We start from the raw sequence: 21,930 nt of genomic DNA, 5'->3' as shown, positions 1-21,930 counted from the left end.
CTCGGCTCCGCTGTCCCTCTTCAGCTCTATGGTGCCTTTTTCCGGTTTTGGGGTCCTGTACGCGTGACTCTCTAGGCCTCCTTCAACTCTGTGGTTGCTGGTGACCGAGGTAGCGGTTGGATCCGAGAAGAGTGCCGGGATCCGCTGCATTTTCCTTGCCGTTTCCCGGGAGGTGCAAGTCATCTGTCCGGGGACCTAGCTGGGAAGGGCTCTCTAGTATCCATACCCCACGACAAGATAGGGTGTCCGCCCCAGGGGCTTCCCTTGAGTAAGCTGCGGTTGCCTCGTGGACGGGCTGGTGAAGGGGTTGTCTGGGACTCTTGAGGCATCGTCTGAGGGCTGAAGGCCGGCGCCCCATCATGTTCTGTTGGTTGATGAGGCGAGGATAATGACCTGGGGGGTACACACAGACTCTGGGCGAACGTAGCCTGTTTGGCATTGCGAAACCTGTCCGAAGTAAAGAAAAACCTACCGTGTGAGTTGCGTATTTTTATAGTTTGCAACTTTTCACGGATCACTGCCCGCCTACCAAAGACCGGGAAACGTATACTTGAAGAGGTAATTGTCCCCAAAGGCAGAGGCTCAGCTGGATCTGGTCCCCGAATTAAACTTCCTGGGCACTTCCACTTCCTGTCGCGCAGGTTCTGATCTCCGGTCCTTGGCAGCACTAACTGGTTTATTGTCACACCTCTCAGGTGTTTCCTGATCTGCAGGAGCAGCGGGAACGAAAGCGCTGTAGACCATGCCCCTCCTGACCCAGCATATCCAAGATGAGAATGATCAGTACTGCTTAGTGGCCAGCCTTGACAACGTTAGGAATTTCTCCACTATTTTGAAAGCTATTCATTTCCAAGAACATGCCACGTGTTTCACTACCAAAAATGGAATCAAGGTTACTGTGGAAAATGCAAAGTGTGTGCAAGCCAATGCTTTTATTCAGGTATGCAAAAAAGGCACCTGTTAGCCTGTGACATGATAATTCTTTACACAGTTTCATGAATTTTGGAAGGGCTTATTAGACAAAATGTAAGAGTACAAAATGTCATTATTTGAGATTTTTCTCCCCTGATGACAGATTCTTTTCCACATCTTGTTTTACGAAGATAATGGTTAATAATGACTAAAGTTTATTTGAGCCAAACTATAGGATAGGAACTCTTCTGAGTGCTCAGCTTTTTTCATTCTCACAACACTAACAAGTAGGTTCTCAGTCCCGTTTTTACATGTTAGAACTGGAGGCACAATTTAAGTACTTTGTCAAAAGTAAATGACCCTAGTCAACTGATAAGCACATAAAGCAGACAAGGGAGCATCAAGTAAGGGATAAGTTTAGGACCAGCAGTGGAGATAAAAGACCCTTCACAAAGTTTTGAATGGGGCCTAAATCACTGTTACACCTTTAACTGTTGAACTGTTGAGAAGAATTGTTCTAATGGGTAATAGTTGAAATAAAAACTAAGATGTTTTCCTTGGTAGCAAGAAAGGTTTTTCAAAGAGTTAGCTCAGTGCTGTTATTTTTGGAACATATAAAGCGAAATATAGAATCCTGTGTTTTCATTCTTTAATATAGCAACTTCATTTTCATTTTTACCTTTTTTCATAGGCTGAAGTATTTCAAGAGTTTCTGGTTCGGGAAGAGTCTGTTATATTTCGAATTAATTTAACTGTCCTTCTAGACTGTTTATCTATTTTTGGATCAAACCCTATGCCAGGTGAACTATTTTATTATCATTAAAGACATGAAAGGAGGAAAGAGCAAGAGAGGGTAGAAGGGAGGGTGGACATGATCAGAGCAAGATACATGCATCTATGGAAATGTCACCGTGAAGCCCCTTAATTTATACAACTAGGTGTTGATAATTATAAAAAATAAAGACATAAAAGCATACAGAATGGTCAAACATACAGGAAGAACATAGGAAGGTATTGAGAATACAAACACAGGAAGGTGTTTGTAGAATATAAACATTTCTTTGGAAAATTCTAACTTTTTTTTTTCGAACTCATTTTTCAATGGTCACAATCATGGATTATGACTGTTTGCAATCAAGTGAATGCATGTTTATAGTTCTTTTCATAATTGTGAAAGTATTTACATTTAACTTACAAGGTTTAGGAGATTTTAAATTTGAGCAAAGAAAAAGAGTTTGAACATAGAAATATTTTCAATTTCATCTTTTCTCTGCCTTGTTCAGAATTGGATAGCTACTTGGTGGCAGGGAAAAATAGAAATGAGTTCTCCTGACTCCTGGTTTACTGTGTTCCAAATTTTTTTAACCCTGTTTATTATGTCTAGTTCCTCAAGTCTTTTCCATATATATCTATATATTTTTTGGTTTTTTTCATTGCTTGGGGAATTATTTTTAGAAATGATGAAATTCAGTTGATATGGGTATAAAACTACAAGGAATCCCCAGAAAAATGACTGTTATTTCATAGAAAAGCAACTTGGATATTACTTAAGAAAAATTCAGTTACAGTTCTCTAGAAAATGTATTTTAATTTTGCACTGACAGTTCCACTATTATATATTTTCTAATACAGTGCTTTCCTGCTGTTTTTTTCTAAAAGCTTCCGCCTTACCCCATTCCTCACTCTAGCTCTATCCAGTAAGAAAGAGGAGCTATGATATTTTGTTATATTCCTTCTTGTCATTTGTGGTTTGAAGTGTTAAAATTCACACTGGCATTATACACCCTTTCTTTTGTTCGCAATATGATCTTAAAATCTGAGAAAATTTGAAGACTGTGTCCTGATAGGAGAGGTTGGAAGGATCCTTATCACAGATATGCTGGAAATATAGTACAGTATGAAAGCAGTTCACTTGTTGCACAAACTGAGCCTTCAAGAAACAGCATATTTGGCAGCCATTCTGTTGCTGGCCTTTTTTACAGTCTCCATCCTGAAATTTTGGAGAGAGAGAGAGAGAGAAAGAGAGAGAGGAGAGACAAAAAAGGTATATACATTTTAGCAGCTTGCCATGCTAATAAATGTCTGCAAGCTAATGCCCACCACTTTGAGCACCTCTTATAATTGTAGAGGCCAAAGTTAACTTGTATTAATCTCATGATATCTCAATAAATTTTGTATTAAAATATTTATACAAGTTTTTCTGATGTATATATATTTTCTGGCGGACTCTAAATAAAATGAGATCAGTAAACAATTGCTGAGACATTTTTGGTAAGCTGAAAATTATTAGTTACATTTTGTTCCAATTTCCACTTTTCCTGCAGTTAGTCTAGAAACTTCTTTTAAGAAATGTGGCAGAATAAATTATTTTTGACAGATTTTATGTGTTATTAGGAGAAGCTGAACCGAGAACCTTAAAGCTGAGTCCAGTATGATTTCTTTCCATTGCAGGGACTTTAACTGCACTTCGGATGTGTTACCAAGGATACGGTCACCCTTTGATGCTATTTCTGGAAGAAGGAGGAGTGGTGACCATCTGCAAAATCAATACTCAGGAGCCTCAGGAAACTTTGGATTTTGATTTCTGCACCACCAATGTTATCAGTAAAATTATTCTGCAGTCCGAGGGGCTCCGTGAAGCATTTTCTGAACTGGATATGACAAGTGAGGTCCTACAGATCACTATATCTCCTGACAAGCCATATTTCAGGTACTTGAAAGCATACATTTGTTTAGTTTGTGGAATTCTTATCCAAGTTCCTAGAATTATTCAGAAGTTCGAGAATTTTTATTCTTTTTCTTTTTTTTGGTACTGGGGATCAAACTCGGGTCCTTGCGCTTGCACAGCAGGTGGTGAAACCACTGAGCTAAATACCTGGCCCAGAATTTTTATTCTTTATTCATAATTTTACAGATCAAGAGCCTTAAAACCCAGAGGAGTAACTGTTTAGGATTTTATAGTTAGGCAGTGTCAGTTGGTAGTTGAGAAACCTAGTTTTCTAGTTCATAAACTAGTGGCCTTTTCATTGTTGAAAACTTGCTGTTTTAGATCAGGTTATACCATGAGAAATATTGGGTTTAAATGTTTAGAAAAGGTGTTTGTATTATGTGGTATCTTTATCTCTTTGCTTTTGAGTTCAGAATATAAAAATATGTAAATACTTCTTGATACATAGTTTATTTACATAGTATCTACTAATTACCTACAGGGTGCATATTCGTTTTAAGATTTAGGAGGAATAGCTTAAAATTAAACTACGTGATAAGAATATGTGAAACAGCAGAGAAGGAACAAAATTACAAACCACTAATTGCTAAAATAATATTCATAGATACTTGTGGGTACAGTACTTGAGTATTCAGGGAGGCATGGTCAAGGAAAGCTTCCTAAGAGAGGGTAATTTTCTGCAAGAACACAATGTCAAAACTATCAAGCTAGCTAGGTGTAGTGGCAACAAAGACCTGAAATCCCAGCTACATAGGAGGCTGAGGCAGGAGGATCACATGCTCAAAAGCCAGCCTGAGCAACTTAGCAAGACCATGCCTCAAAATAAAATTTTAAAAATGATTGGGCCTGGGGTTGGGGATTTAGCTCAGTGATTTCACTGCCTGCTGCATAAGCGCAAAGACCCGAGTTTGATCCCCAGTACCAAAAAAAAAAATAGTTGGGCAACCCACTTTCTGGTCCCCTTCTGTCTCTTTTAGGCAGAAGTTATGTTTCTCTCAATAAGTTTTTCCTGTTCTAAAAAGAAAAAAAAAACTGGTTGAAGATACAGTTCAGTGGTAGATTGTATATGTGAGGCCTTGGGTTCATGCCCAGTGCCCTCCCCCTCCCCCCAAAAAACCCTATCAACTATTACTGATATTTTGTACTAATAAATTATAAAATGGCAAGTCTTTTTTCAGGATTAGAATCAATTTAGAGAATTTAACAATCTAGGAAGAGGATCTAAGTATTTTTTTCTCTTTTGAAATATTTCAGAATTAAAGCATAAAGGAGATAAATACATACAGAATAAGAAGTATAGGGTGTTCCTTTTGTATTCCACTTTAGAAGAACTGCAGGCTTGTCTTATAGTATTAGGCAAATAAAACATTGGCTTGAGGTGTGATAAAATATTAAACAAAATGGAAATCAGTGAAACCCCACTTACAGGTATTTCAGAGGATCCCCTTTAAGTGAGCTCTCTTTGCATGAATAACTAGGTATATTATGGTATCTTTTATCTCCAAGATGGGAAACAGTTTTGTGATAGAAAAGTGGGAGTTAAAATTTCTTTCCAGATGTGTTAAATTTGAGGTTCTTTTGACAACAGGGAGTAGTTAAATGTGAGGGTGTACCACTCAGGAGATCAGTCTAGACTTCAAATTTAGATTTGAGAGCCGCCGTCATGGCCGGGTGTGATGCCTGAGCAGAAGATACTCAGAAAGAGGTTATACTGGAAGACGAGAGAAAAGATGGACTCTAGGAACAGTAGTAACACCTGGGAGGTGGAGCTTGGGGCAAACCAATACCAAGGTCTGATCCCAGTGCTCATATTGTACTTATTAGCATGCTGACCCCATAGCAAATGCTTAATAAATTCCTCAGATCGCATATAAACATTTCAAATTATCTGTACACAATTGCTGATACTGCTAAGTGTGGAAAACCCTAAAATTGCTTAAGAGCTGTCTAAGGTACAAAAAAGCCTATGTGCTTGGTATGGCAATAAGGATTGGGAACAGGACCCAAGTAGGCTTAGATCAGTCTTCCATCTTGCCCCAGTTCTCTTTGTTAGTTACATATTTCTAAATTTAAGGACATGGAAAATTCATTATTAATATGATATATAGATTGATGGGACTAATTTTCTTCCAGTTAGTTGCTAATTTGCTAGTTGCCCTGTACACCCACAAAATCCTGTGGGAGTCTTTATTATAGTGTTTGTTAAAGAACCTGTAAACCTTTTTTTATTTGTTTGTTTGTTTTCTGAGACTGGATCTCGCTATGTAGTTTAGGCTGACTTGAACTCACTATGTCGCCCAGCCTGGCCTTGAACTCGCAGTGATCCTCCTGCCTCAGGTCCCAAGGGCTGGGATTCACAGGCCTGTGCCACTACTCTCAGCTCAACATTTATATGTCTGAGTCACCCACCAGAATAAGCTCCTGAAGGAAATGTTTTATTTATTTGGATCCTAGTGTTGTTTATTGTTGGACCAGTGAATAAATGAGTTGCTCATTTTCTACTACAGGTTATCTACTTTTGGAAATGCAGGAAGCTCGCACCTTGACTATCCCAAAGATTGTGATTTGATGGAAGCATTTCACTGTAATCAGACCCAGGTCAACAGGTCAGGTCAATCTGTTAACAAAAATATATAACATTTAAAATGAGTGGTAGGATGCTTGATTTAGTTGGAGATTTGGGGTTGTAGTAGTGGATGAATAAAAAAGCAAGAGAATGTATTAGAAATTAGATAAATACTTCATTTTATTCTCATATTTGCTATTTAGTAGTTCTTGGCTAACTTTTGTTCTTTACTTGGAGTTATAAGCACTGTGTTATATATCCAAATAACAAACAGCTTTTTATTTACTCTTCTACAGGTACAAGATTTCCTTACTGAAACCCTCTACAAAGGCATTAGTTTTATCATGTAAGGTATCTATCAGGACAGATACCCGAGGATTCCTCTCATTACAGTATATGATTAGAAATGAAGATGGACGAGTATGTTTTGTGGACTATTACTGTTCCCCAGATGAAGACATTCCAGAACCTGAGTCCTGAGGATGAGAATTCACTGTGATATTTATGTACATTGATAATAGGTTGTATTCTCATTCTCAAAACAGTACTCTTCATGATTTCCTTTTGTATTTTCTATAGGGAAGGAGGACAGAGAAGATAGGAGCAAGGTCTCCATAGGCTAACAATTGCTATGTATTTTATAAATAAATATTTTCTTGTAGTCATAGATTATCCAGCTTAATGGACTATCGTGTGGTTCTTTCTTTTGCACTCATGACAATCATTGTGAGTCAAGATAGATGAATTATATGTTCTATTTAAGTAGAACAGTTTAAGGATCTAAAGGTTTGAAGTTTAATGATGCCACATCTGAAATGATCTGTTATTTATTTACTGTTAGAAAAAGCAAAGGCATATGGAAATGGCCTGTTAATTTGAATCCTGGAGACTAGATCTTAAAACAGACTGGTTCACAAAGTGTCCTACCCAGACCACTATCAGAATCATCTGGAAATATGTCAGAAACTTGGGGGGTGGCGTCAGCAGTCTAAGCTTTCTCAAGGAAATTCTGATGTGTGCCAGAGTTTGGGAACTATTTTAATATTATTTAATTGCATTGAGGTGTTTATTTTCTTTTGTTGTTTTTGGTAGTATGGCATATTGAACCCAGGGCCCCACTGAGCTATATCCTCATCACTTTTTGAGACAGGATCTTGCTAAGTTACCCAGGCTGGCCCTTAACTTGGGATCCTCCTCCCTCAACCTCCCAACTAGCTGACGTTAGAGGTATATACTACCACACTCAGCTCAGAGGTGGTTGGTTTTACATATGTTTTCTTCACAAACGTTCTGAAGTTAAAGCATCACCAAACCAATCTTGATAATTCTTTATGTGATTTATTTTAAAATACACTTTTTGAAGAAGTCTATGATAGGTTATAAGCAATCTTCAGAGTTACAGATTTTCTTTTCAGAACTATTCGATGCGGTAATTTCTTTCCATTTACCTATAACAGCTTCTTGACCAAACCAACATATAGAAAACCAGTTATTACATGATTTTGTACTCTCCTGGGTTTTCACTGAAATATTTTTGTGCAATATAAATATTCTTTGTATCTGGCAAAATATGCTGAAATTATCTGACATGTTCTGTAGCAGAAAAAATACATGACAAATGAAGTTTTTATCTTTGTTACTATACCAGGTGACAACAGCTTAATGTCTCTTTCAAGGACTAGCACTGTTGGCCTTTTGGGTGTGACAGCGCTTCACGGGAAAAGACTATGATCATATTGTAGGATTCATTTACCTCCCATGCCTTTACCCATTAATGTCAGTCACTGTGACCATTTCTTTCCCCAAATAAAAGTCCAAACTGTGAACCACTTGAGAACCATTCAGTGATACTCACCAACATTTGGTGGTACTTTGGGAATGCCCTACCTCAAAACAGGCGCCCGTCCTTACAGGAAGTTCATTTGGAGAGTATTGCAGCAGGTAGCTCTCCTTGAGGAATGGCTTCTCCAGAGCTGCTACAGGGCTTGTTTCCCAGATACGTGCACGGCTCTGTTGTAGCCCAAGGACAGTCTCAGGATGCCCAGCTGATTACAAGAAGTTAAAATTTTATAAAGTGTAGTATGTATTCATGAAGGAAATGGATGAAGCTACTACATGTTGTCAAAGTATTTTTTGTTTAGATAAATAGCACCAACAACATCTGAAATATAATTATAAAAATAGTATTTCAAGGATTATAATTTTTCTTTATTTTTAAAATAGGGTAGTATTATGGCACTTTTAGAATTTGTGTAACAGCTTTTACAAGAAACCTATCTCACCCAAAAGTAAATAAATTTAAAATAAGATAGTTAATTATTGTTTTTTGTTTACTAGCATGTCTTGTGCCTAAAACAGTACCTATAATAGGAATTCAATAAATATTTGTGAGATGAAAGAATCTCTACTTTCAGATTGCCTTTTAATATACTATTAGTCATTTAATTCTGATTATTTAGCTCTAAATTTATTTTAATCTAACATTTTTGTTGAATAATTAAATAGATTTAATAAGGATGAGCATTTAAAACATTTTAGCTGCATGAGTGTTCAGCTATTTAGAGTCAAGAAACGAATGACTGTCTCAAAAAACCAAAAAAAAATTGAAAAAGCTGAGCATGGTAGCGCATTCCTGTAATCTCAGCACTCGGGAGGCTGAGGCAGGAGGATCACCGGAGCTCGAGGCCAGCCTGGGCTATATAGTGAGTTCAAGACCAGCCAAATTATGTAGTGAGACCCAGTCTCAAAAAAAAAAGAAACCAAAAAAAAATTTTTTTTTTAAAAAACTAATGGATTTTTTTCTAAATCACCCTAACCTCAAGGTGTTGATTTAATAAAGAATTTCCTATTTATGTGTGTTCTCTTTGACCTAGGAATTTTTCTGGAGTTTTAACTTTGTTTTAGATCCAGTGAAAGACCATTAGAGGGAGTGCTTCCTTAGGCAGAGCTGGTGTTTTGGTACCACTAGTTTGTTTTCATGTTTAGCATACGGAGAATACAAACTTCTTTATAAGAGTTTTAGTTGTCCCTTTTTGGAGCTTATCTCACTTTATTTTCAGTAAAATCATGGTTATTGTAATGAACAGGCAGTCTTTTCTTTTTTAATTTGTTTAATCATGTGTTTTCCATTAGAATTGATGCAAGGCCTCAGAACTATAAGAATAAATAATGTATTAAATTCTTTTCTAATAAAAATAAGGCTGCTAACACAGTGATTTTTATAATAAGCCACAGAACGTTATCAAAGAGTCCTAGTAAAAATAAGTTACAGTTTCTGAAAGGGTAGCATGTGGCATTCTCAACAGTTTGGAGTAGAAATCTTTCTAAACAAGATAGACTCCCTTATTCCCTTCCCTGACTTCATGTTGCCTATCCCTTATCATCTGAAATAAAATTTGTCAGATCCTGAGCAGTTGGAGCAGTTACATGATATCCTTTCTTCATTGTTTGTACTTTGCTTTCATCCTCTTCAGAATAGGCAGTATTGCTTTTATACATGTGTCAGGTTATATCCACCCCAGTGGCAGGCAATAATTACAGTACAGGATTTCCCACTGTGGGATGTGGACAGCCAGTGTTCCAATCAGAATGCTACAGGCAATTTAAGTGCTTCTGATACGCATCTCTCAGTCACAGCCAGAGGACTTGATAAATATTTTCTTTTTGAAATTAATAATTTGTTAAACAATATAATACATAGTAGTAGCTGCTCTCATTAGTAAAGCTAGAGATATTCAGGAAATGTGAACTCAGTTCAAAGTAGCTCCTTTTCCTTGCATGAAAAGGAAACAGTTTTATAAGGCCTGTGGCCTTTGACCCTCAGGCATGAAGTCTGATTCCTATGTCATGCTTCTTGGCATTTTGTCTTAGAATTTCTAGTTGTTGTGATAAGGAGAAGTTTTAGATAACTTAGTAGATTGAATATTAAGATAGTTGTAGAAGCAAAAATAAGATTTGCTCGTCCTGTAACTCTCATTGCTTAAGGTAATCTGACTCTTTAACTAGTAACTTCATTAACCTAACAGAGTTGCAATGGGTGGCTGAATTTACAATGTATATGTGCCTATCTTGTGTCTGTGACTTGTAAATAGGAACTGGAATTGTATTTACACATCAAAGACCACTAGGGATGAGATAATGGCTAAAAAGGATATAAAAAGTTCCCACCCACTTGCAAGTAGAACTTTTATTATTTTATCCGAATTCTGTGTCTCCATGTATTTCTTTCTGAGATTTCTGAAATATTTGGTTCCCTGACCGGGAATCGGGAATGAAATATCCCTTTTGAGCATTAGCCTGAATCCCACTGGAGGGAGTGGCTCTCCATCTCCTCAAGAGGAAAGGCACACCCCTGGGACTAATTTCCTAGGCTCCCCAACAGGACACACTTCCTGGCTGAGATCACCCGAACCCAGGACGACAGAAGGAGGGCTGCTGCTGTTGGTGTCTCATCTGTCTCTTTCCTTTGCTGGGTGAGAAACCCCCTACTAATTAACTTTTGGTTTCACTTTGTGTATTGTATTTTGTAACTTTGGGCAAATACAGCGCAGGGGCCTGATCACCCCTTATCCTTTGCCATTTGGGAAGATAGCTCCTCCCATTTGTTTTGGTTCACTTTGTGAACTTTGGGCAAAAATAGTGCAGGGGCCCGATCACCCCTTGTGCTTTGCCATTTGGGGAGGTAGCTTCTTTCATTTGTTTTGGTTACAGTTAGGGGGGTCACCAGGAGGGAATGTGATAACTTCTGAATAAATGTGTGAGTGAAAGAGTTCTGGATAGGAGAGTGTGTGGAATGAGCTGCAGAACAAGACAGAGGGAGGAGGTGCTTGTGCTTAGAGTCCTCCCTGAGTCGTGGAACTTGTGTGTGGTCTGTCTTTTGGTTCTGTGGTTGTGTTTAACAAAAACACAACAGTGAGCTTATGCAACAGCCCACCTTAGCCTGAATGGACCTTAAGGTGCCCAAGAGGCCCACAGCCAGGCAGGTGAGGGATTCCCCACCTTTGTTTTGCATCTCCATACAAGGGTACCCATACACACACCAACACTCTAATTGGCCAATCGTGGAAAAGGAACATCTCGTCCTACTGTTTTGGAATGCATGCTTAGGAATTTTAAGAAAAGTTTTACTGGAAATTATGGTATTAAGATGAAACCCCAAAACTTAGAGCCTTTCGTGAGTTAAAATGGCCCAAGCTTTGCCTAGCTTGGCCAACAGAGATATCTCTAGATGAGGGTCTCATCTGGTTCATCTGGCTAACAGTCACCGCCCCTGGGCGGGAACATCCAGATCAATTTCCCTATATTGATTTATGGCTCAAATTGTGCCACAGAATGCCTCCTTGGCTTCATATATGTGGTCCAGAAGCAAAAAGCAATATCCTGATCCTCCGTCAGAAAGGGGACAATGCTGAAAAGAAACTGATCCTTTTAGATCCGGACCAAGAGAATTTAGACTTTCCCCCTGCTTTTGAGTGGCTAAATTCACAGGGTCAAAGGAGGTGGGGACAAAAGCATGAGAACTACTTGGCTCTAGAGCACCAGAAGGTGCATGCTGTGGTCAGACTCAGAGAGGATAGAATAGGTCTTATACTCAAATTGGAAAAAAATTGAAAAGAGAAAATGAGTAATGGATTGAAAACAGCTAAGAAAGCTCTGAAGGGCATAAAATAAAGCCAGAGAAAGTAAGAAATTTTACAAGAGAAATCAAGTTACAAATTTTAGCTAATTGATAAATTTATCTGTGTTTCAGTTTGAGTTGATGTTTAATTGGTGTGCTTAAAATATTTCTTGTACCTTGCAAATTCTTTGTAATTATACAGTTAAATTGCTCTTTTCTGTACTTTGTTGATAAAAAAAACTCAAGGTTACTACCCTTCTGTTGGCAGCCAACCAAATTTAAAGTGCAACAATCTGAGAAGAGAAAAGGACACTTAAAAATTTTAACAGCTAAAGACAAGTTTATGATAAAAGGTCTATAGTGAAATAAAAAAATATTAAAAAGCTATAAATAAAAGATACAATTTTGATATAAAAATTTTGTATGTTTGTCTTGTTAGAAAGCTAAAAAGATATACAAGACCAGAAGGCCTAGGTATGTCAAAAGATGTGAGAAAATGATTTATCAAGAAAATATTTCAAGTTTGTTATGAAAAGTTTATGTTTACATCAATTGTCATCAAAGGGTTAAATTCTAAATATGTTACTATAATATGTGTACATTGGTCATCTTCAAAGGGTTTAAGAGCCAGCAGGTTACAATATGACCCCCTCCTTTATAGTGAGTTTAAAAAAAAAAAAAGAAGACTGTTGGGAAAAGGCACAAATATGTCAGACCAAGGTGTGATATTTCAGATTTGACTTTAAAAAAGGACAAAGGAGGCTAGGTCCAGAGAAAAAGAAAGTCATTTATTCTCTGCCAAGACCCCTCCAAAATGTTTCAATTATTTGATTCCATCTTTGCTACCCATTGTCCTAATTGGGAGGACTGTAAAGAACTTTGTAGAACTTTGTTAACCTCTAAAGAAATGCAGAGAGTTTTAGGAGAAATTGAAAAGATCAATTCTCCTAGAATGCCGGCAGGCACAAAATCCAGATGCTTGACATGAACAACAATTTCCAGTAAATGAGTGGCACAATTGGAACCCCAACACCCCAGGAAGCCAGGACAGCTTAAGCAATTATCAGACAGCCCTCTTGGCAGGGATACGAGCCTCAAGTAAAAGGCCTACAAATATGATTAAAGTGCTAGAAACACAGCAGGAGCCCGATGAGAGCCCTGAGAAATTTTACGAGTGGTTCTGTAAAGTTTACAGAATTTATACACCATTTGATCCTGCTGTTCCTGATAACCATCAGCTAATCAGTATGACTTTGTGACCCAGTTAGCTCAAGATATTAGAAGGAAAATTCAAAAGCAAGAAACTTGGGAGGGTATGAATATAACACAGTTGCTACAATTGGGTAGGAAAGTGTATGTAAATAGAGAGTTAGTGAAAGACAAGGAATGGGCTAAGAGGAAAGATAAATGAGATAAGAGACAGCTGAGGGAGCTTCTTGGGGCGACAGGCTGCTGTAAAATTTGGATTCCTGGTTTTGCAGAGATGACTAAACCTGTTTATGAAGTCCTAAAGGGAAAAGAAAAAAATCATTTACTTTGGGCTCTAGAAAAAAAACAAACTTTAAAAAAAAAATAAAACTGACCTTAGCAGCTGCCCCTGCTTTAGGCATACTGGATGTAAAGCAGCCTTTTGTTCTGTATGTGACTGAGAAGAACCATGTGGCCCTTGGAGTATTAACCCAAGAAGTAGGTCCATGGAATAAACCAGTGGCATACTTGTCTAAAAATTTAGATCCAGTAGCAAACGTGTGGCCTCCTTCCCTTCGGGCCTTGGCAGCCTCAGTTTTATTAATCCAAGAAGCAGACAAGCTAACTCTAGGTCAGGACCTTACTGTGCAGGTTCCACACGTGGTCTTGGAACTGTTAAACACAAGAGGGCATCAATGGCTCTCAAATAATCAGGTTACTCAGTATCAAGCCCTTCTCTGTGAGAACCCCCGCTTATGGTTTATTCCTGTAAAAGCTTTAAATTCTGTTACCTTCTTGCCCTCTGAGATAGGCCTTCCCAATCATGACTGCTTGAGTGTCACCGATGAGCTCTTTTGTAGCCTCCCTGACCTACAAATGACACCCTTGTCCAATGCTGACCTCGTTCTGTTCACAGATGGGAGCAGCTTCGTGGAAGATGGAGTTTGTCATGCTGGATATGAGGTAACCACAAAGAATGAGGTGATCCTAGCCGGAGCCCCTTCCTAGTTGGCACAGCATGCTGAGCTCTGGGCACTCATACAGGCACTCCGATGGGCAAAGGGTAAAAAGGTAAATATATATATACGGACTTATGCTATGCATTTGCTACAATGCACATCATTGGCATGATTTACTGAGAGCGAGGTCTTCTCATGGCAGAAGGGAAGCTAATTAAAAATAAACAAGAAATTATACAGTTGCTAGAGGCAGTGTGGGAACCTAGCAAAGTCTCAGTAATACATTGTTCAGGACGTCAAAAAAGGCAAAGACTTCGTTGCACAAGGTAACAATAAAGCTGACACTGAAAGCTGAGAAAGACAACACACTCAAAGCCTTGCTCTTACCACTCCAGAGGCTGGTGAGTCAACACACGACTGAAGAACGGAAGCACCAACAAGGATGATATGGATTATTGTATTGTGCCAGATCACCACTGCTTTAAGTTTCTTTGTTTTCAAACTGCAGGTGTTTAGGCCTAGTGATGAAGTTTGATGAACAATATGTGACTTGTAAAATGGGAACCAGAAGGCTATCCATTTACAATATTTGATGCCTACCCCCAAAAAACATTATGGGGGACCTGGGGTAGCTTCTGACTTTGGGGGTATTCTAATGAGAAATTATATTGCAAAGAGAAAACACAAGTTTGGATCAATGGCTCCCTTGTTGGATGAGCCACTGGTAATTGTGTAAACAAGGTCAATGTAATCCTATATCTATGTATATGCCAGCCCCATGGGATCCTATTTGGCTAAAAGGAGAAATATATTTCATTAGGACAAGAAATTAGAAAAGATCTTGAGGAAATTCAAGATGCACTTCAGGCTTTAGAAACCCAACTAGATTCACTGGCCAATGTCATATTACAGAATAGGCATGCTCTCAATTTGCTAACAGCCCAGAAAGGAAGGACTTGCTTATTTCTTGGTGAAGAGTGTTATTATTACACTAATAAATCTGGTATAGTGTAGTACAAGAATCACTAGACAAACTGAAAGATCAGATCAAGGCTCTTGATAAGGAATTTGGTATAGGAGAGCTATCCTATGGGATTAATTTTACTTGGGCAGGATGGAAAACTTGGACAGGACCTCTTCTGAGTCCCCTTCTTGTTATAATATTAATATTAATGTTTGGTCCTTGTGTCATCCAATGGATTTCAAAATTTATACAGCAGCTCATTGATGCAGCTCAACACTACCAAATGCTAGTGTTAAGAAATGTAGATAAACTGGATAGAACTTATAATGGATAGAAGAACTATCCCAAAGTAAACACAGGGAGGAATGATAGGGAAAAGTTTTAGATAACTTAGTAAATTGAATATTAAGGTAGTTGTAGAAGCAAAATAAGTAATGTGTTCCTTTAAGATTTGCTTGTCCTGTAACTCTCATTGCTTAAGGTAATCTGACTCTAACCAGTAACTTCATTAACCTAACAAAGTTGCATTGTGTGGCTGAATTTACAATGTATATGTGCCTATCTTGTGTCTGTGACTTGTAAATAGGAACTGGAATTGTATTTACACATCAAAGACCACTAGGGATGAGATAATGGCTAAAAAGGATATGAAAAGGGAAACACTGAACAAGGGCTCAGATACTAACCAGACTGGTTTCTGGCGGTCCCGCCCACTTGCAAGTAGAACTTTTATTATTTTATCCGAATTGTGTCTCCGTGTATTTCTTTCCAAGATTTCTAGAACAGTTGCTGCTGACTCAATTAGGATAGTCCTATTGGAATATTGTTGAGCCTACTTTAAGTGGATCTTTCATGCCAAGTGTTGAGTGAATTTACCAAATCAGTAAGTGAGGCTTCAGCGAGCTTACAGAGCAGGTTGTATACACTTACCCTTGTGGTTATTAAGAGTGTAATCATTATGTGCTGCAAAAGTACTAATAAAAAATAAAAATGGAAAAAATGTTTTTTGAAATCTGTATGTGAGGGAGTTTGGTTTGAGTTTGATTTCTTGGTATAAAGATTGTAGGATCCTCAGACACTTCAAAAATGTCAAGAATTGTAAAAGCTGTGTATGTTAGCTCAGGTCTGTTACAAATACTAGGTGTTTTGGGTTGAGGATTTAGCTCAGTGGCACTGTGCCTGCCTTGCAAGCACAAGGTCCTGAGTTCGATCTCTGGTATCACACACACACACAAAACAAATACCAGGTGGTTTGACTGGATTGGGTTATCCAGATTGCTGGTTATGACTGATTGAATCTAGAAAGTAGCTTGGTTCTCATCTATAGTTTTCCATTAGGTTGTATTACACTGAAAATTTCCAGGTGTGGTTTCTTAAGACTGTGAGGTTTCACAAAATACTGTAGTAAAATTTTAAAACTTTTCAGTAGAACATAGGATTTTTAGGGCACTGAAACTACTCCAGATGATACTGTAATGGTAGATACATGTCATTATGTATTTGTCTGATTCCATACAGTGTACACAAGAGTGAACCCTAATGTAACCAACCTATGGACTTGGTGAGTGATAGGTCTCCCACCACCTCAGCAGCTATTAAATATAGTAGCTGCCCTCTTCCTATGGTGCCTTGCCCCCTCCCCTGTGTGACATCATGCCAAGATGGTTGCTCCCACCAAAGAACAAACCCTTCTTCCCAGCATGCCCCTGTTCCCACCTAGACAGTAACCTAATACTCGCTCACCTCCTACCACCTAGTGACATCACCGGCTCCTCCATTCCCTAGTCACTACCTCATTCAACCCTGCCTCAGCCCCTACAAGCCCCACCCCAGTCTCTATAAAAGACTCTCCCTGCCCCAGCCATATTGCTTTTGTCTCTCCTTTGTTCAGAGACAGCCCGGCAGATCTATTCCCCTAATAAAGGCTTGTTGTGGCCTGGTCTGGTCTTGGTCTTCGGCCCTTTTACCTGACATTTCTGGTGCCGTGACTCGGATGGTAGATGGTCCATTAAGGGACGATCCCCCGCAGGACGGGGTTGATTGACCTTTTGGCCATCTCCAACGGACCTATCTGCCGTTGCCAGGACCCTCCGGGGCTTTCTACCTTTGCCATTGCTGACGCTACACATCCACACCGGTCACCAATGTCTGGGTGAGTAGGGAGTTCAGCCTCCCTCTCGTCGGGTTCTCTGTCTCGTTCTCTCTCCCTCCGGGGACTTCTCAGAAATCCAAGCGCTTGGTCAGAGAAACCCCCACAGCCTCTGGGCCCAGGACCGTGCCCCTGGGAGACGTCCCATCGGCCCGCCTCCTCTCGTTCTCTCCCTCTGGGAGACTCACTGGGAGATTGTCAAAGGAGACAAGGACTCTTCTCCCCTTTGTCTTTCTCCCCAGGGGCTGCCTCCTCCTCACCCGCTCTAATCAGGGGCCCAACAATCCAAACCCCGCCCCTCAACGCCTCTGGGCTGCCTTCTGGCACAACTCAAACCCCTCGGATTGTTGGGACCAGACTTTAGGCCAAAAAGATTTGTTTTCTATTGTAATCAGGTTTGGCCTCAGTATAAATTAGATAATGGGTTTCCACGCCCCAAAAATGGCACTTTCAATTTTAACATACTGTGTGATTTACACAACTTCTGTCAGTGCAATGGCAAATGGTCAGAAATCCCCTACATACAAGCCTTTTCTACCTATGCTCTTAACCCTCCCTCTGTCAAACCTGTTCTTCTCAAGTACTCCTAGCCTGAGCCGATCACTCACCGCTCATACCTCCCCCACTTTATAACTCTGTTGATAAGAAAAAGTTTTAAAGCTTAATAGATTAGCTATTAAAGTAGTTGTGGAAGCAAACTAAGTAGTGTATCCCTTTAAAAACTTGCATTAGCCCATTGCTTCTGCTGTTCAAAGTGAAGGTTATATAGCTTCTTTGATTTGTAGCTCCACTATAGATAACATCCTAACTAAAGAATGAAGTGAAAATCCTTGAACAAACTTGTGATATATGTGCCTTAACTGTCATGTGTTTAGGGCTGTAATCAGTGACAGAAACCACCTGTGTCTAACCATTAAACAGGAATTAGAACTTTATTTACTTAACAAAGACCACTGGGGATGAGATAATGATGGACAAAAGTATAAAATGTTTATAGTGAGTCGGAGACAAAATATTTAAAAAGCTATAAGTAAAAGATATATTTTTGATATAAAAGGATTTTATATGTTTGTCTTATTAGCAGGACAAGACCAAAAGGCCTAAGTACATCAAGAAGGTGTGCGAAAGTGATTTATAAAGAAAATATATGTTTACTTGTTGGTTTCAAGTTTGTTATAAAAGGTTTACAGAAATAGAGGTTTCATTGCTTCTGATTTTAATTCTACAAGAGATCTCTGTTAATTGACTTACAAAAAGTTTTAAATAGTCTTATTTATAATTATAAACCTAAAATTATAAAGAGATTATAATTCCATTGGGCTAAATATATTTGAGTGCACTCTAGTTTTAGAAATTGTCTTATATCTTTGTTTTTGTCCAATCATACAGCTGTTTTGTTTATAGATAAAGGTTATTAAGTTCAAGGCATGCTCCCCTTGGTGAACAAAGGAGTGGCCGCATGGAAATATTTTCCAGTCTTTGTTCACTAGGGGGACCTCAACAGTTTTCATCTTACAACAGACTGACCTGATGGTTTTCATAGCCTTATAAAAGACTTACAGGAATAAATATTATTTAAATATATTATTATACTGTTTATATCAATTGTCATCAAAGGGATAAATTCTAAATATGTTATTATGGTGTGCTTACATTGGTCATTTTCAAAGGACTAAATATCCTGTAAAAAACAACAATAACAAGGTTTTATTTTTTCTAGTGTACTAAATGTATTTATACTTTCTGACTGTACAGGTTTTCTAATATTTGTTTATGATAATAACCTCTTTTTGATTCAGGTATTTGCCTTTTCATACACTCTAGCTATTTATGATAACAGATACATATATGGGGTATTTTCTTTAGATGGTATCCTATCAAAAGATTATTTATTTATTTTTTAAAAGATAATTTAGGTAAAAACTTTTGGTGTTTTAAAAAAAATGAGTACATTTAATGATGGCTATTTTATATCAAGGTGGACATTTAAATGTGTTACAAAGGTAAAGTCATCATAATTGTCATGTTAAAATATTATTTGTGGCTCTTTTTCTGTTAATATTCTACAGAAATTCAACTACTAAAAAACAACCATGACTGATGACAGTAACAGTTCTCTATATTTTAAATTCCAAAATGTTTGTTATTCAGGTAAAACTATAATAGTTAAGTTCATTATTCTTGTTACAATGCTAATGCTATTGACCTTCTCTTCTGGGTGTTCAACAACTAAAGTTTGGAGACCAAAACTAAAAGGTAACTGGGCTATGAGGACAGCCAATATTTTGGCCCTGGCCCCTCAAGGTCAACAAAGTTCCAGGACATGAGGGAACCTTCTCTACAGGGTCCTACATCTTTGGTAAGTCACTCAACCTCCTAAACTGGGAGATTGCTGGACACCAGAGGACAATGTACTGTGTGCCAAAGGAGGGTCACCAAGAAAAAACTCTCCACTGCTTTCACTGAAAACAACTTGGTCAAACAAGGCCATAACCCATCCAGATGGCTGACACTGACAGAAAAGCAGAGAGGCACTATACATGGTTCCAAAGTAATGGCCTGGGGAGACTTAACTGACCTTAATAGATAACAAGAGGTTCATATTGATTGACACAGGTCTCACTTTAACTTGGTCTTAAACACCCAGCAGAAAAAATAACCAAAAGAGGCACAAAACAATGACATAATAATAAAGCTAGACTTCAGAAAAATTAAGACATAGCCCACCCATTAAAATCTTTTGGTTCACTCATGACACAGCCATTTCAAAAAGACAAAACTTTGGGTACTAAATAAAAGCAAAAATCATTAATTAGCTACAAGTGTGTACAGATTCTTTTCAAAAAAAAATTTTAAAAAATTCTTTACAGGTAACCAATCCTAAAAACCACTGGTCTCCAGATCTCTCCTTTTAGATAAGTGTTTTTCTGATTCTGTGATAACTAATTAACTATCATGTAATGATCAAAAAAAACCCAAACAAACCATAAAGTAAGAGTATTGAGAAAAAATCACGTGCTTGTCAGCCACAGTCAGGATAAGTTCTATACCAAGCAGCTACAAGATTTATTCCTTTTAAAATAATGTACATCCTTGTTCTCTGTTTATGATGCCTCTTCTCATTGTGCTCATATTTCCTGGATACCTACCCTTGCCTAAAAAGATCAAGCCTTTTATGTTACACTTGATCACCTTAAGTCGTCCAGTGTCCTTGTTGAGGTTATCAGTTCTCTTTATTTTTAAATATATCTAGGAGGCCTCCAAAAACTGAAAGATACAGGAATAAAACTTTCCTGGCCTTGAATTTAAAGAAGAAGTCAGGTTCATAGTAACACTACACTCATCGGTATGTTGGCCTCCAAAAGACATTTGCTCAGTTACATACACCTTTTATATTCCCCCCCCCAAAAAAAAGGATTATAAAGATTATATAAATTGTGTTTATCACCTTTCCACTCATTCTCTAAGAGCAAGGACATGACACATGGGCCCTTAGATCAGGAGCTATGATCTCTTCCACAACAGTCTCTTACTTCTATAACAAATGAGCCCCTAAACATCCAGCTGTCTCTGTAAAACCTATGTAAATAATAAATAAAAAATTACATGTCAAATGAAAAAAATTAAAACTCAATGGGCCAGATAGATATGCCCCCCAAGGTACTAATCAATAGTGGGGTACGTTTGGTTCCTGGAGCTCATGGCTCACCTGGCTATTACTACTCTTGGGACCCCTCAGTATTATCTGTTTAATTCTCTGTTTTAGACCATGCCTGGTTCGCTGTTTTCAAAATTTCTTGCAGAAACGATTGAGGACATTCACCAGCCAGACAGTCACAGAGTTCATCATGGCAGGGAACCAGCCAGTACGGCAAAAGGAAGAGGTCCCCACTTGCCACTGACCTCATCAGATCCAGGTCTAGCCCCGATCTTCGCCCCTTGTCAGCAGAAAGCAGCTCCAAAAAAAGAGACCTTCGCCCAACTATCATAAAACAAAAGCCTGGAATGATAGGTCTCCCACCACCTCAGCAGCTATTAAATATAGTAGCTGCCCTCTTCCTATGGTGCCTTGCCCCCTCCCCTGTGTGACATCATGCCAAGATGGTTGCTCCCACCAAAGAACAAACCCTTCTTCCCAGCATGCCCCTGTTCCCACCTAGACAGTAACCTAATACTCGCTCACCTCCTACCACCTAGTGACATCACCGGCTCCTCCATTCCCTAGTCACTACCTCATTCAACCCTGCCTCAGCCCCTACAAGCCCCACCCCAGTCTCTATAAAAGACTCTCCCTGCCCCAGCCATATTGCTTTTGTCTCTCCTTTGTTCAGAGACAGCCCGGCAGATCTATTCCCCTAATAAAGGCTTGTTGTGGCCTGGTCTGGTCTTGGTCTTCGGCCCTTTTACCTGACAGTGAGTATGGGGTATCCTTTTAGGTTTTAGGTACAAAATGAGACCCTATCTCAAAAAAACAAAAAAGAGAAACATATGTACCACTCCCATTTATGGGTTGGGACCCTGGTATCTAGTAGTTCTTTGTTTTTTTACCTGTAATGCTGCTACTAAATGGACTTTCCCCCTAGAGTCCTTAGTACTCTTCTGCTTTTGCTCTGTCACTGCTGCACACATTAATGTATTTTGTAATCCATAATTTTTATTGTCAATGATGTTGTCTGTATTGTTGACTACCTTGTATAGAGTTTTCTCTTTACTAACAGAAGACCTAGAGGAAAGAACAAACCCATTTGTGTATTTTTCTTGGTTCTTCCCTTCTCTTCCTCCATGACTAGCCCTGTACCAAATCCTTGCCATATCTGACTAGAAGGCTGTCCTCAACTTGAGGCAAC

At 38.6% G+C, this 21,930-nt stretch overlaps 1 protein-coding gene across 5 annotated transcripts; it reads left to right on the top strand.

The window, feature by feature from the left end:
- Positions 1 to 30: 30 nt before the first annotated feature.
- Positions 31 to 21,463, top strand: Rad1 (RAD1 checkpoint DNA exonuclease). 5 transcript variants are annotated; one of them, XR_015442215.1, is made up of 8 exons: positions 61 to 558; positions 696 to 940; positions 1,604 to 1,712; positions 3,364 to 3,622; positions 6,148 to 6,246; positions 6,503 to 10,678; positions 13,928 to 14,082; positions 20,887 to 21,463. XR_015442215.1 is itself a non-coding variant. In XM_004848642.4 (6 exons), exons 2-6 carry the CDS (start codon positions 743 to 745, stop codon positions 6,684 to 6,686), a joined length of 849 nt encoding a protein of 282 aa, XP_004848699.2. In that variant the 5' UTR covers positions 31 to 109; positions 696 to 742; the 3' UTR covers positions 6,687 to 6,883. The 5 variants fall into 5 exon arrangements, 3 of the variants coding, with proteins under 3 accessions (XP_004848699.2, XP_087045408.1, XP_004848697.2); XR_015442214.1 differs by having other exon boundaries at positions 13,928 to 21,463; XM_004848642.4 differs by lacking the exons at positions 13,928 to 14,082; positions 20,887 to 21,463 and having other exon boundaries at positions 31 to 109; positions 6,503 to 6,883.
- The last annotated feature ends 467 nt before the right edge of the window (positions 21,464 to 21,930 follow it).

The sequence above is a fragment of the Heterocephalus glaber genome, unplaced genomic scaffold (genome assembly GCF_053883595.1).
Source record: "Heterocephalus glaber isolate CG9 unplaced genomic scaffold, H.glaber_assembly_v1.0 deba00001538, whole genome shotgun sequence".
In the NCBI taxonomy this organism is placed as follows: Eukaryota; Metazoa; Chordata; class Mammalia; order Rodentia; family Bathyergidae; genus Heterocephalus; species Heterocephalus glaber.
This window is presented reverse-complemented; position numbering and strand designations above follow the sequence as displayed.